The following is a 15,211-nucleotide window of genomic DNA, read 5'->3' on the forward strand; positions in this document are numbered from 1 at the left end:
AAAATATTTTAACAAGATTTATTTTGGATTTTTGCATGTAGTAATATAAAATTATGTCTTAATTTAAAAAAAAAATCATTGCTTATACAGTGAATATATATTTATTATTAACCATCTTGAAGAGCAATAAACTCACCAACTTGAACTATTTCATCCGCTCGTGCAAGATCCGATGTACAAATTTTCTCAAATGCCATTGTTTCTTTAATAAGCGTATCAACGCGAGATGCAGTTTCTCCAACCTCTGTCATATCGCAAGCTGTTTTCATATGACCATCCAGAATTATCTAGGTAAATTCAAATAATGAAATGTATTGAAAAAATTATGAAATTACAATAGGAGTAAAGAGATTGTTAATTAGAATATTCTTTATTTTATCCTTAAATTCTAATATATTAATTTGAATAAAAGTACTAACTTATCAAAGGTACTTATTTATAAAAGCACACCATATTATATAGCCAAAAAAAATATGTTCCATTTTTAAATACTCTTCTCAAGAATTCAAATATGTCAAATATTATTTCATCTTCAATAAGATAAAATAGCATTTAAAATTATATTAACAATCATGGTTTTGGATATGGTATGCAACTTTAAAAAATGCAGAAAGCCATTGTCAAATATAGCATGGGTGACAAGCTGTTCTCATGCTTTTTGCGAGGAACATGGCGAAAATGAATTTGGTAAAAAAATTCAAGATATTTTGCTATGTCCAGCGTGCAATTCCCAATTGAGTGACAAATTCGATGTGGTACAAGCGGATTTGAACCCATCGGAAACATTTAAAACAATTATTTTGGCTGGGATGAAACCCGATATCATTATGGATATAGCAATGCGCGCCATGTCATTTTGGTCATATCAAATAGAAGAAGAAACTAAATACCAAGAAAATATTGGCAAACATGCCAGAGAAAGAGTTAAAGGGCTAGAGGAATTCCACAACTTAAATCTACAGCGATTAAAAACAGAGTTACAGAGCAACAAACAGAAGATTGAAAGCTTGCAAACAGAGTATAATAAACAAAAACGACAAACTGAAGAGTATGCCGTTACTATTGAAGAAAAAAATAGGAAAATTCAAAAGTTACAACATCAACTCGAGTCACAGAGACGTAGTTCAGTTCATATTAATGATATCGATGAAGAAGTACAGTTCAAAAGTAAACAAAATGTTGGCAATATTGTTGTCAACCGATTTAAGTCTCCGATGCTACCAAATGCTGATTTTACATTTCAACCGCAGATGAATAATCTAAGGGAGCATGGAAAACCAGTATTTGATAAAAGACCACCTTTACAAAATCATAATTTTTCATTTAATCCAGTTACTCCGACAGACCAGCAACGTAATCACCACATTTGACGGCATGACGTGTGACCATTTCTGATTTGTATGAATACTTTTAAGGGAATCAATGTTATTCAAAACTGAGGTTTGTACAGAGTGATTTATGAGGTTTTGTAAAAAAAGAAATAAGAATAATGCAATGATACACAAGTGGAATCTTTTTAGAAACAATAAAATAAATAATAATCCGGATTTTATCACAATTTACGTAATATGAATGTAAATATTTACTTAATTTCAGAAAAGAGAACACATAATTTACCTGCATTTCTTTAAAGTCCAATAAAAATGTTCTAAATAGTAACCAGTGATTTAATTTTGAAGAGTGCCTTTGCCAAAATTCATCAAATTGTCGTTCGGTTTCTTCCAATTGTACTAATAATCTGCAATGGTCAATTTATACATACATGTAAATGTTTTCTTCTTCGTCTGTGTTATAGATTTTATTTTGTATTTTGAAATCGCCAATTAGACAGATATTGCATGAATCAAAATCAAAATATGTTTTGATAAATTAATATCTATGATTTTTACAATAATGACAGCTGTTTTGCATTGGTAGAAAATTATTATTTTAGTAAATTTTACAATATTTTTGTTTTGTATGATATAACATATAAAATCATTATTTTAATTAAATAAAACCTTGTTGTAAGTGGGGTATAACTTAATTCCAAGTAAGATTAATTCAAATTACTTTTTTTGTTTGTTTTTTATTTAATTATTATATTTAACCATCGAGAAAAGTGGAAGTGCATAAATTAAAAAAAAAAAATATTTCAATGATTCAACAAATTTAGTTACTAGAGAAGAATAATATTTCTAAGGGACATTTATAATACAGTTTTATATTTATCTTCTACGTGTTTTATTGTTTACTACTCCACCTTCGTGGCAAAGTAGTTAGCACATTTGTCTGATGTGATGGAGGACCTGCGTTCATTTTCCAGGGGGTAAAAATAAATAAAAGTAATTTTTCACTTTAATATTTTTGTAATATCACCCTGGGCAGGGACCTTAAACACAGGACTGATCGCCTTGCCTTCACACAATTAAGAATCAAGATGACAAACTGCGTCTATATCATGCAGTGCCCTATGTACCATTGGGTGCATATGAGGGATAAAAGTATTATATTATATAAAAAAGAATTTACTGAAATCTATACACATTCAAAATACCTGTTATTAGAGAAAAATTTAATGGATTTGTATATTGTGTTACCTTTCTTTGCACAAATAATAAATAAAGTTTCATATATTTGTAATTCTATAAAAAAAGTTAGTGTAAGACATGCTTAGTGATACTAAATATAATTCTAGAAATGTGATGAAAATAATGATATTAGTAAAAAGTTAGAGTAAATTTAGTGTGGATTTTCCCTCAGAAAACTACACGGCTCATGCCTGACTGTAGTGCACCTAGTTTATCTTCAAAAGCATCAGTGCGCAAGGAAATAGAGCATCATTGGGAAAATATGGCGAGTGAATTAATTTTGATTAAACAAATGGTTTGAATGGAAACCTTTCAACAGCTGCTATGTGGCCGATTGCATTCTGCGGTTGACTCTCTTTTTTCATCTCCCCTAATATCTGTTCTCCATGACTAGCAGCAGAGAGGATTTCTTCTTTTAACGATTCATATCTGAAATAAATATTTAAATTAAGTGTGTAAATAAATATTCAAATCAATAATAAAATATAGTTATTCCATTGAGACAACGAATCCTATTTTAATGATTAAACAAATTATTTAATTGTTATTTATAAACAATGTGATGTTAACTGAAACACAATATTCCCATAATCAGGTATTTTTTCAGTTCATTGGTTATGTCTAAGTACATTTTGAAAATACAGATTGTGGCTGGTTTAAGCTTGCAAATGAATAACTGCATATTTTTTATTTTAGTGCTTTCACACAAACATCATGGTAGATTAACGCAGAGAACATCATAGTCTAAGCTTAACTCGAAGGTGCACAGTTTACACCCGCGCTGTGCCAGGCGGGTTTCCCGCAAGGTATCGGACCCTCCCAATAATAACTGCATAATGCATGCAGTGGGGAATGATTTTTGACAGTACATATTTTGTATCTCTTTACAATAGAATGGGGTTGGATAACATGATACATATTATGGTCAAGTTGTAACAATTTTTAACACCAAGTTTTACTCCGTGTATGACAGTTAAAGCTTTAGCGGAATACTTACTTAGATCCCTGTGCTTGTAATAGATCCCGAGTTTGTTCCGGGTCATTTCCCAAATCACAGTCTACAATATCGCGCATAAAGTAATCCAGATGAGTTGAGACATCTCTCATAAGACCAGAAAACTTCTCTAAAGCCTAAAAGTATAAAAAATTTACATAAAATTATAATAACAATTTAATAAGAATCAAAATATATTTAATTAAGATGACATTTTGTTTGATAGTGACAAAATAAATGGGCAAGCATTATTTTTAGATTAATAAGGCAAAAATACTTGATTAAAAATAAAAATATCAATAAAACATTCTCAATGTTTAAGTTTTATTGAACAATTTTCATAACAAAGTATTGTCGATCAATATATTGCGGCAGACTCGATCAAGTACTGACTACCGATGATAAACGGTCAGCCGGTTGTCAACACTGACAAGCACGTCACGTGGCCGTCCCGCCAAGCTGAAGGGGAGCCCTTAAAAACACCGAACGGACGGTAGATAGCCCTTACTTCCTGTTTGTCATCGCCCAGGAGGCAACTGCCACCAGCCAGCATCGTCATTCCCATTATTTAAATTCAGTGATTCCATTTCTCTGTTATAAATTGATGTTATATAGTTTAGTTAGTTTTTTACCAATCAAACTGTTTGAACCAGAATGTAATGAATAAAGCACCTACAAGCACGTAAGTCGATTATTCTTATTTAAACGCCTTTCTGAGAACATATGGAGAAGCGCATGGCATGTGCGCGTTAATCCACCCCCACAATATTCTACAACATACTGGGTTCCTTTAGTTACTTTGAGTAGGTGTCGCTATTGATCGATTGACCACATAGCACAAAGGCCATGGGTAATATGATTTCAGTGCATTAAATTTGGGGAGCGTGTCTTTGTTGTTGCTGGATCCGATAGCATACGGAATGAAAAAAAAAACGCATTTCTTTTCAAAATCATCTCCCCAAATTTTCATCTTAATTGAATTAAAGATTTAAATTCTGCAGATGTTAGATTAAAGCACCCTTGAAGTGTTATTTTATGAAAGTGGTGATCTATAACATAAATTACCAGTGTTATAATTCACCATCCAGAAATTTATAAGAAATCCAATTTCTTACGTTTTTCATTCATATACCTATTCCACGTTACCTGTAGGTACCTACTAGATTGCAATGGTATAAAAACTAAAATTGTAGTACAATTAGTAGATGTAATGTACGAGTATAGGGCTACAATTGTACATATGTATGTACGATATGTGTAGTGTTCATTTTTTTTAAAGTAAATTTCCCATCGCTATTATCATCTATAATTTTTATATCTGGAAAATGCTATTGTCAAAATATGAAATAACCATCTTTGTATTTTCCATGGTTTATGATATGGATTTTCTTTCATTCATATTAAATGCAGAATTGCAGTTTTTTTCGGGTGGTGTTTGTATCAAATTGACTTTTTCCTGATAATTTGGATGACATTTCAGCGAAGATATTGCAAATTTGTGATTTGGTAAAAGATTCTCTCCAAAAAATTAAGTTTTAATTATTTTGTTTTACATTCAACTTTTTTACTCAATTATGTTTGAAATGCCTGTGATTTCTTTAACAAATTTCTAGTTTTAATTCTAATTCACAAAAAATGTGATGTTTGCAATTTAAGATATTTTCTTTTTTAGCGCTATTTGCAATCAAATATTCCAAAGGTTACTACAAAGGGATCGTTAATTATATGAGGGCATGGTGATCAGGCCCGCACTCCAGATCTCATTTACCTCAAGTGACTCGTACAAATGAGCAGTGTCCAAGTTGATAATGCCCTAACAAGGCGAAACAATCGTCACAATATAATTTTTATGTGTTTTTGTTAATAAAATACAACTTAGTAGACTCAAAAATCTGTGTTTGATTTAAAATTAATACATAAATTAAAATGGAGTTCTACAAATTAAACGCCAAATCAATAAATTACATAATGTCCTTTACTCCAAGTTTCATCACTCATGATTTAAGTGTCTCATATTAGGTACTTAGGATTTAGTTAATTTTGGTTTTCACAGAAAGGTTAAAGTGCATTTTTTGCATTATCTGACATTATTCAATAAAGCATGTTGAAATCAGCAATATCACACAATGTTAAAGAAAACATCAGTTATTTTAAAAGTATATTTATATTTAAAACGTAGCAGTATTTTACAAGATTCGTATGTTTTATTTAATTTTATTTATTTACTATTCAAATTTAATTAACAACTCAGAGAACATGTTATCTAAACTCAAGGCTAGGGAGGATCTTGCTAGAGTCGGAGATGGTGACAGTAAGGAGCTTTCGGGGGATGAAGGATCGTAATCTTCCACTGACGACTCGGGATTGGAGGATGATGAATGGGTTGTCAGGTCTGGAACTCCGGATGGTGTGAAGAGCGGGACAAAGGAGGTCAGAATAGTAGGAGAGTGGGATTCTTCAGAGAGTGATTCGGGATTCACGGTAATCATCATCTGGGAAGTCAAAAAGGTTTAGGATTATAGAATATGTAAGGAAAACTTAACAGAGGTCCTAGGTTCTATGACCTTCATTTTTTTACTTGAAATCCCATGATAATTTATTTAAAACTTTGTAAAAAAAATATTGTGTAGTTTTGATGAAAAAATAATTCACAAAAAACTTCAAAATAAAGCACTTACGATTCTTTGTTGGATCCATTCAGAGTGTGAGTAAGGCAGATCCCCACCGAGGTCAGAAGTCAGTTGAGTTTTATCTATGTAATCATATAGCTCATCTATTGCGGAACAGACAATGACTTTGAACTTGAACTCTTCCTTGAACAGTTTGCTGCTGACTTCAGAGAGAGCTTTTTGTAGGAATCCAGCTGGCCTTAACACATATACAGCGTGGATCACTCCGGGAAAGTATTCCTGCAATTTTATAATAGGCAACGTATTAATTTTGAACTAAAATTTCACTTGGTAAACACCCCTACTTCTTAATTCAATTGTGACACATGTTTTGATGCATTCCACATTGTTTCAAACGTACGGTATTTAAAAAATGATGCGGAATAATATTGAAACATATTAATCATTAATGAACCAGTCATTAAAACACCTGTCCAAAAAAACGAGTAAATTCTTTGGATCTAGTAGGACATTTTTCCATTATTCAATAATCATTCGAGTGATGATTGTCGTTGCACAATTACATGAGTCGTCTAAATCTAAATTCAAGTCCTTAGGACCCATAAGGATAATACTGATCTAAAATTAAACAACTCATATATAAACAAGTGAATTAACTTACAGATATCCTAATAAGTACGGTTTTGACAGAATTCCATCGGTCCTTACGACGATCTATAATTAAATGGAAGCCCAGGTCAGCCTCTTGTAATCTGAAATAAACAATTTTACATCTTTATTTATAATTCTGTCAAATATTTATCAAAGGGATGGCATTTCAGTTGTACATATTTAAATTTATACTTTATTTTAGTATTCCACTGTAAAAAAATAATTCAAATAGCAATTTAATGAATTTAAAAATAGGGAGTTCAATGTTATTTTCGAATATTTTAATGTAATACTGTTATTGTGTGACTGGATCATGTTGGATTTTTAGGTATTTGTCACGTTTTCTGTATATCGGCCATACATTTATGTAATTATTGAAATGATATTTGTGTTCAATAAATAAACAACTTCTTCTTCTAGCCCTTATCTGCACCCAATGGTACATAAAGGACTGCATCATATAGAAGCAGTGCTATCTTGATCGTTAAATACACAAAAAAGGTGATCAACCTTGCGCTTCAGGTACCAGTACAGGGTGATATTAAATAAGACTGAAAAAACTATTACACTAAAAAATCACTAAAATTTATGTTGACCCCCTTGGGAATCGAACCTGGGACCTCCGCATAGCTAACCGCTACACTATGGAGGCGGACTAATATTTATAATAATAATAAATAATATTAATATTTTAATGTAATTAAACATAATTCTGCATTTACCTAAACATTAACAAAGCATCTAAACATAAAATAGCAGTTATCTCCATAAATGTGTGTTTTTCAGGCAGGCGATTTTTATTATTATTATTTTGGTGAATCAATAAAATAAAATGGCCATTGTGATTGCTCTCTCTTCACTTGATAATAAATGTGACAAAAATTCTTGGAGTTGATATGACAGATGTTATAAAAAATTTATATCCAAACACATTATTTATTTTAGTACATTTGTGCAATCAAAATACTAAAATATAACAATTAAACAAATTAAACATGGTTAATTTTGAATTGAAATATTTTAAACAGTCATCCAGGTGAGACACCGGAGATCCACGTTTATGTGAAATATTACATTTTAATTTATTAACTAGACATTTTTACCAAGCTCTTGTACTTGGAGAGCGACTTACACTTATCACTGATCATTCACTTTTTGTAATACCACTTAAAAGTGTTATTACACAAAGTGAACAGTGAATGATAAGGAAAGTGTTATTTTCTCTTACTTATTTATTTATTTATTAATACTGCGAATACAGATTTTTGCCTAGTACCTCTTAGACGCACGCTAAGCCTTATTTGATTTAGGAGATCAGGGCTGTCCAAAAAATTGTTAAGAATTTTATATAACAGGACCAGATCAGTAATTACCCTTCTATCACTAAGATTTATGAATTTAAGCCGCTTCATTATGCAATTATAATCTAACTCAACAATGGGTATATTTAGTTTAAAATTAATGTATCTAAGGAACTTGTGTTGTACTCCATCTACGCTGTCAGCGTGTATAGCATAATGAGGAGACCAGACTGTGGAGCTGTATTCCAATTGACTTCTAATTAAGGCAACATACAGGGACTTCAATGCATCAATAGATTTAAAATCCCTTGTTGCCCTAATTGCATTTTAGATGCTTTGTTTACCATCTCACTGATATGCGCTGCAAATGACAATTAATCATCAAAGATGACACCCAAATCTTTTATCCTCTGGACACTTGATAAGGTAATCCCGTTGATACTATATTGAAAAATGAATGGTTTTTTATTCTAAAGAATCGCATGATATGGCACTTTTCAAGATTTAGATAAAGTGCATTCCTAGAGCACCACAATTGAAGTTTATCAAGATTTTTTTGAAGAGTAAAATGATCATAATTATCATCAGGAGTTTTGATTAAAGTTTTATTAATAAAAATTGTATATCAAATGCATTATTACCACAAAGTTAATAATGCATTTGATTTACAATTTTTTTTTACTGTAATTAACACATTGTTGGCAGCGGATTTTTCATCAACCCAGACTCTAATTAGTATACTAATCACTAACTAACTAACTAACTAACTAACCATCACGCCGCTTCCCTGCAGGAGTAGGTACAGAGAATCGATGCCACTCTGTCTTTGCAAACAATCTTCGCCTCTTCTACATTCATGCATCTCCTCATAATTACCCGACGATTATTACGACTCCTGACCCGGCCGCTTTCAAGTATTTGACATACCTGATTGTGCCAGGTTTTCCTCGGTCTTTCTAAGTAACCTAATTACAACTAACCGCAAACCCGAACTGCGATCTGTACAATGTTTTTTGGTGTCTCACGCTGTATAAAAAAAAAGCAAATATAACACTTATAAGCATCCACCGCTCTCTACCAACAGTATTTAACAGGTTTTAAGCATTTCCCGCAAACAGTGTGTTAAAAGTCTTTTCTCATATACAAATATATATGTTAGTCCTTACGAGGGAACCGAGGTCAGGTACAGGAGCAATCTTTGGTATTCGTGGGCGGCGAGCTGGTGGAAGTTGGAGTGGTCCGGGAAGGTGATGAGCGGGCAGCCGTCCCGGGAGCGGCCGCCCGTCAGCAGCGCGTACTGCGGCAGCAGCAGCTCCGCCACGCCGCGCCCCTCGCCGCCGCCGCCCCCGCCGCCGCCCTCCACGCTCGACGCGTCGCCCTCCGTGTCTGGAAGGAACACAAACGGAAAATAAATCAATTTGTTAACAACACAATCGTGGGAATGAAACACCGCCACCTACAGACTGTTCATACATTATGTTTTAACATTTTGACATACAAAAAAAAGATAATAAAAGTTACTCCTGTGTAATGAAATACATACTTGGAACAGGCTGTGTATTTGCGTGATAAAAATATTTGCGTCTGAATAATTTTCATTTTACAGTTTTGATATCTCAAGAATATGGAAGTCTGGGTATTTACAGGGCTTATGACCTATCATAGACTGGTTAAGTGATCACTTTACACACGTGTAACATTAACCATTCTACCCATGATTGACAACCGCAGTACTACTACACATTTTTTTGGAACCCATACATACAAATATATCATAAATCTCATGACGCTTCATCCTTTAAAACTAAAATCGTTAATTTTTCCAGTTGAAAAAGAAATAAGCGAAAAAAAATAAAAACATGAAAAGTATCAAGTAATGAAATTCAAACATTTCTAAATGGAGTCAAATTTTTTAATCAGATTACTAAAAAAAAATAAAAAAATGTTTTTTTTTACCTAATATATTTTTTCAGCATTAGTTAAAATAGTTGACCCAAATTTTACGAAAAAAAATGCATTAATTTCATGATATACAAAATTACAATAATGTATCCTCACTTATATGATCTAAGCCTGTTCATACCGTACAATGCAATGCTTATAATAATAAACATTATACAAGGGAGATGTATTTTACAAGCAAATTAGCATAAAACATATCATTAGAAATATAGTATGGAACAAATTAAAGGTCGAAATGTACATATTTGCGTTTTTGCAATAAAAACTATTACGATTGTAATGAGAAACCTTTATACCAAAAACAACATTATTATTTAATCGAAACCGCTATATGCAATTGTATTTAATGTTGTAGTTATGCAGTATTGTACCGTTAATTATGAATACATATTTTGTAGAGTTAATTATGAATAAATATTTTCTTCCAGTACAGCATTGGACATTGATTACAGATTGCAAATCTGGATTTATTTTGGAAAATTCGAATTTTCGGATTTCTCTGAAATTAAGTAATTGTTTGATTGTATTCGTAAACAGTTAACATTTCCATTCCGGTGCTAAAATAAAACGCGCGTGCCGGTGTTGGGTAGTCACTACACAATAAAAAATTTGCGATTTTAAATCGGAAAAATACTGACATTCATGGCTAATCCCCTTAATTAATTATAAATGAAGTAAAAAAATCAGATTTATTTGCTGAAAACATAAAAAAAAACATCCAGCAACGCTCACGGAACATAGGCCGACTCTTGTCGAAAGCTCAAGAGCTACTGACGCTAGCTCGCTAGCGAGCCAGAGAACATTCAGCTTTGAGCTCTTCACGCTTACACAGTTCAAATATGCAAGAGTGAGATGCGAATATAGTGTCGCGGTTCCCGCACACTCTTCACGCGCTATTTATACGCGAATTTGTTTCTGATTTTCACAAAATACCTCCGATGTACCCGATAAATTCTGATTATTATTAAAATTATTTTTTAAATCAATGCGTTAATATGTTATGGAGGAATACCTAAAATTTTAGCTTTGTACTTATTATATTTAAGTATAGAAAATGGTTATTATGGTTATTAGAAGCAATGTGTACAAGGTACACAACACCGGGAAGGGAGGTTTAATATCAGTATAGCCGATAGAAATTACAATGTCACCAAATCTCTCATTTATTATTACATACGTACATAAGAAGTTTCATTTCTCTCTGATGTATTCACGCGCAATTTTTCGTCATTCGAGAGGACATTGCCAACATGGTTATACATGACAATTAGTTACCCATTGTACTATACTAAGCACGCAGACAGTTTAATCCCCGGTCGAATCAGTCTGCGGATCTGCGCTAAATGAATTAATCTCCCATAATGTTGAGTACATACTCGTACTGTATGTTACTCTAATTTAGCCGTCCACACAAGGTCGGTAGACACAAAAGGGTCATGTTGCATTGTGCTCCGTGGCCACAGGATGGGCGGACAAAGGAGTTGTGAAGATGAAATGGATGACAAATAATTCAATCATATCGTGAGAATGTCTATTTTCAAATGTTGTAGTTTAACAAAATGCAGGCTCGGTTCCCGAAAAGCCCCGCAGTGTGCAGTTGACTTAATTGAATTCCCAGCAGGGGTAGGCGGAGAGAATTGAACGCCATACCAATCTGTCATTGTAAACAATCTTCGCCTCTCAGTCTTGCATTCTTCCTTTACTTTATTATTTTTTGCAGTTAATGATTTCCTGAAATATAATTAAGTATATAAAATTATTTTATTAGAATTATTTCATAATAGCTGTATTCGGCCGCGCATTGTTGTGGCTCAGTCTAATAAAATGAAAAAAATAAGAAAACATTTCTGTATGCTTAATTCCACAATACTTGTGAAGCAAAAAAAATATATTAAAAATCTATAAAAAACAATTTATTTTATATCTTATTTATAGATTTTTGTCCGCCTCCGTAGTGTAATGGTCAGCATGCTCGCCTACCGTTCTGGAGGTCCCGGGTTCGATTCCCAGGGGGGTTTAATAAATATAAGTGATTTTTTCACTCTAATATTTATTCAATATTACACTGGACTGGTACCTGAAGTGGAGGGCTGATCACCTTTCCTTCATGTGTAATCGATCGAGATAACACTGCGTTTATATGAAGCAGTGCCCTATGCACCATTGGGGTGCGGAAAGGGATTATCATTTTTTATAGATAATGTTCAAAATGACAAGTGACAGCATCTATCAAGAAACACGCTTCCGCCATGAGAAGTGTAAAGTACTGAGTGTACTGCTGTTACGTTCAACATATAGTGCTGCCATTTCAGTCAAAAAATTTAAAAAAATGTTTTCATTAAATAATTTTTATTAAAAAACGAACAATAACATTTTTATTTCTATAGATTTTTTTAACCAATCTTCTTGGTAATAATTTATTGAACATGAAATGTTGAGCAGATAAAATAAATAAATAATTTTTGAAACATTAACTTTGCGATTTTCCATTTTCTAACTTTGCTATAACATCACGATATGCTCACTCCTTTTAACAACATCATATATCAAAAATCGTCAATTTTTCAGCTGTGCATGTTTTCGGAATGCTAAGAAAATGTCCTATATCCCAGCAAAAGCGGCATATATTTAACTTAATATTTACCCGCTACAGGGCAGAAAGTGTTGTTTTTGCATTTTGAAGAAAGGGTATTGTTTTATTATTTTTTTAAATACACTAAATAATTTTTAAATGGAGAAAAAAACATTAAGGTTTTACATAAAAAGATCTGTTGCGCAGTAAAAAGTGGCTTGATACTTATTTTTCATACATTTTGTTTTATTTTTAAGCTTTAAAAACGATCTCCTGAAAAATCAAGTTTTTTTTTTTATATATGACGTTGTTGAAAGGAGTGAGCGATATCTCAGTACGGCATAATTATAATGTCGATCAGTTTCGAAGCGAACAGCCTCTTCCTCAAGACATATTGTAATTGATACTTATAATAACATCAGTGGAAGGCTTTGAGAATAGCACAACAAACGTATTATGCATGTGTAGCAAACCGCTAGTCGTGAGATTTGTAATGAGTGATATTACGACGCGCTCGGGGAGTTCCTCGCAGGTCGCAATAGCACGCGATCTCATCATCCGGGCAAGGCGAGTGGCGAGTGGCTGGACAAGTACAGCGGTCATTAGTCAAGTGCAGCCTCGCGCGACACATCGGGAAGCACTGCCAAGGTCGAGGACCACACAACGCGGGCTCGCGAGCGGGTCGGGAAAACGAAAGTGAAACAGGAAGAGAACGTGCATCCAGTTTGCAGAATAAGAATACATCTTTTCTTTACCGTTGTAATCGTGATTTTATGTTTTTGCGATCGAATGCAATTCTATGGGGCAGCAAAAAAATAATTAGACCATTTTCTTCTTCCGGTGAAAGGGGCCGTGGAAAATCATACATGCTGATGATAAAAATTAAAACGGCATTTCAGTTTAGAGATATACACTCTTCTTCTAACTCTCGTCTGTACCAAATGGTGCATAGGGCACTGCACCGCATCGAAACAGTGTTATATTGATCTTCAATTACGGGAAAGAAAGATGATCAGTGTTGCTCTTAGGGTTGTTAAATGAATATTATAGAGAAAAAGCATTTAACAATTAATTATTATTTGTTCTATGAGACACTGGATTATTCACCTTACGTATGATATATGACGCAAATTTCTCAACTGATGGCGCCACAATCAACCATATTTCCAAATCTATTGAATTTTTAACCACTTGAAAGGGATCCAAGACCATTGCATATATGCAAGTTCCAAAAAATAATGTAATATGGATGTTCAATAATGGGCAGGATGGTGAGCATCACACGAATGTATAATAAAGTGATCACTTAATCCAGCAAAATGCCAGATCATAAGCCCTGGGATGCGTAGACTTCCAAAATTCATTCATAAAAAAGATACATATTTCATTTCAAGTCGAGACACCAATAATAATAAAAATATTTTTTTTGTCGTCCTGGGAATCGAACCCGGGACCTTCACCACGGTAGCTAAACGCGTTAACAAATACAGTATTGAAACGAATGCATGAAGATACGCGTATATTGTAATGAGATCATATAAAAAATAAAATAAAATAATAATTTACAACATTTTGAGTGTGTTCAAATACTTCTTTATAAAATCTGGATTATCTCCAATTACAGGAGTTATTTTTCATGTTATTTTTTGAAATCTCATCAAAGATGAAGAAGAATATGGAAGTCTGGGCATTTACGGGGCTGACGACCGTCATAGGCTGGTGTAAGTGATCACTTTACACATGTGTAACATTCACCAATTCTACCCATTATTGTCAACCACACTACTCAAATTCTTGGAAGTTCTATATTATATATGAACCAATTTTGAAACATTGTTCTTGAATCACTAGAACTTCACTAGAGACATCTATTAGTAAATGCCCAGACTTCCATTTTCTTCTTGATCTTTGATGAGATGTCAAAAAATAATATGTAAAATAATAATAATAGAGGTAGGTTAAGTCGTGTAATTTAATCATCGACCGTATTTTTTGACGCGTAACGGGGTTGACAAATTTTGTCACAAATTCTAGTGAAGACGACGACGACTATATCCAAAAAACGAGATATTTGTTCATCCGCATCTACTGTTCAACTGTTCAACTAATCAACGACTCACGTTTCTTCGTTTGTGTGCGAAATTCACTCAACATTGAGATCCGGTCTGTCGGCCAGTGTTTCCGAACGGATCTATATGCTCTGGTCGTTGACGAACGAACCGCGTCTAATGTGTAATAGAGCGTTGATTATATGTGCGAGTAGTAATTGGAAGTTGGACTCGAATCCCAATAATAATAATAACACGCGTAAATACGTACAAAACATAAACCGTATACAGTGAACTCCCCCAATTTACACGGTAAATACGTTTCACACGTTAACGTGTAATAAAAGCATCTTATGTCGCCTAAGGTCTAGTCGCTGCTCACAATAAAAGAATGCAGTAAGTGTCCGGCAGCGCTGAGTGCCGGACGCCAGATCACGCTCAATTTTTTTTAGAACATATTTTTTTTTTACTAGGCTCACAATT

The 15,211-nt window shown here is 33.2% G+C and overlaps 2 protein-coding genes across 4 annotated transcripts in view; one reads left to right on the forward strand and one right to left on the reverse strand.

Annotated features, from left to right (window-relative positions):
- LOC148313815 (guanine nucleotide exchange factor DBS-like) overlaps nucleotides 1-15,211 on the reverse strand; it is a 143,258-nt gene that overhangs the window by 88,977 nt on the left and 39,070 nt on the right. For all 3 annotated transcript variants that reach the window (XM_088256820.1, XM_088256827.1, XM_088256835.1), the window contains exons 2-8: nucleotides 9,313-9,532; nucleotides 6,856-6,946; nucleotides 6,243-6,473; nucleotides 3,568-3,701; nucleotides 2,880-2,999; nucleotides 1,618-1,738; nucleotides 137-287 (exon numbers count right to left, since the gene is read on the reverse strand). In XM_088256820.1, coding sequence (XP_088112946.1) covers nucleotides 137-287; nucleotides 1,618-1,738; nucleotides 2,880-2,999; nucleotides 3,568-3,701; nucleotides 6,243-6,473; nucleotides 6,856-6,946; nucleotides 9,313-9,532 — 1,068 coding nt within the window. The remainder of the gene's footprint in view (nucleotides 1-136; nucleotides 288-1,617; nucleotides 1,739-2,879; nucleotides 3,000-3,567; nucleotides 3,702-6,242; nucleotides 6,474-6,855; nucleotides 6,947-9,312; nucleotides 9,533-15,211) is intronic.
- Nucleotides 283-1,600, forward strand: LOC148313816 (E3 ubiquitin-protein ligase CCNB1IP1-like). Its single transcript, XM_088256866.1, has one exon. The coding sequence runs from the start codon at nucleotides 573-575 to the stop codon at nucleotides 1,368-1,370; it is 798 nt and encodes a 265-aa protein (XP_088112992.1). The 5' UTR covers nucleotides 283-572; the 3' UTR covers nucleotides 1,371-1,600.

Source organism: Brachycentrus maculatus, unplaced genomic scaffold, assembly GCF_059751285.1.
Source record: "Brachycentrus maculatus isolate JH-2025_06_01 unplaced genomic scaffold, ASM5975128v1 h1tg000005l, whole genome shotgun sequence".
NCBI lineage: Eukaryota > Metazoa > Arthropoda > Insecta > Trichoptera > Brachycentridae > Brachycentrus > Brachycentrus maculatus.

What these genes read in the sequence shown, in the direction of transcription:
- LOC148313816 (XM_088256866.1), top strand. Translation starts at nt 573, where the DNA reads ATGGTTTTGGATATGGTATGCAACTTTAAAAAATGCAGAAAGCCATTG.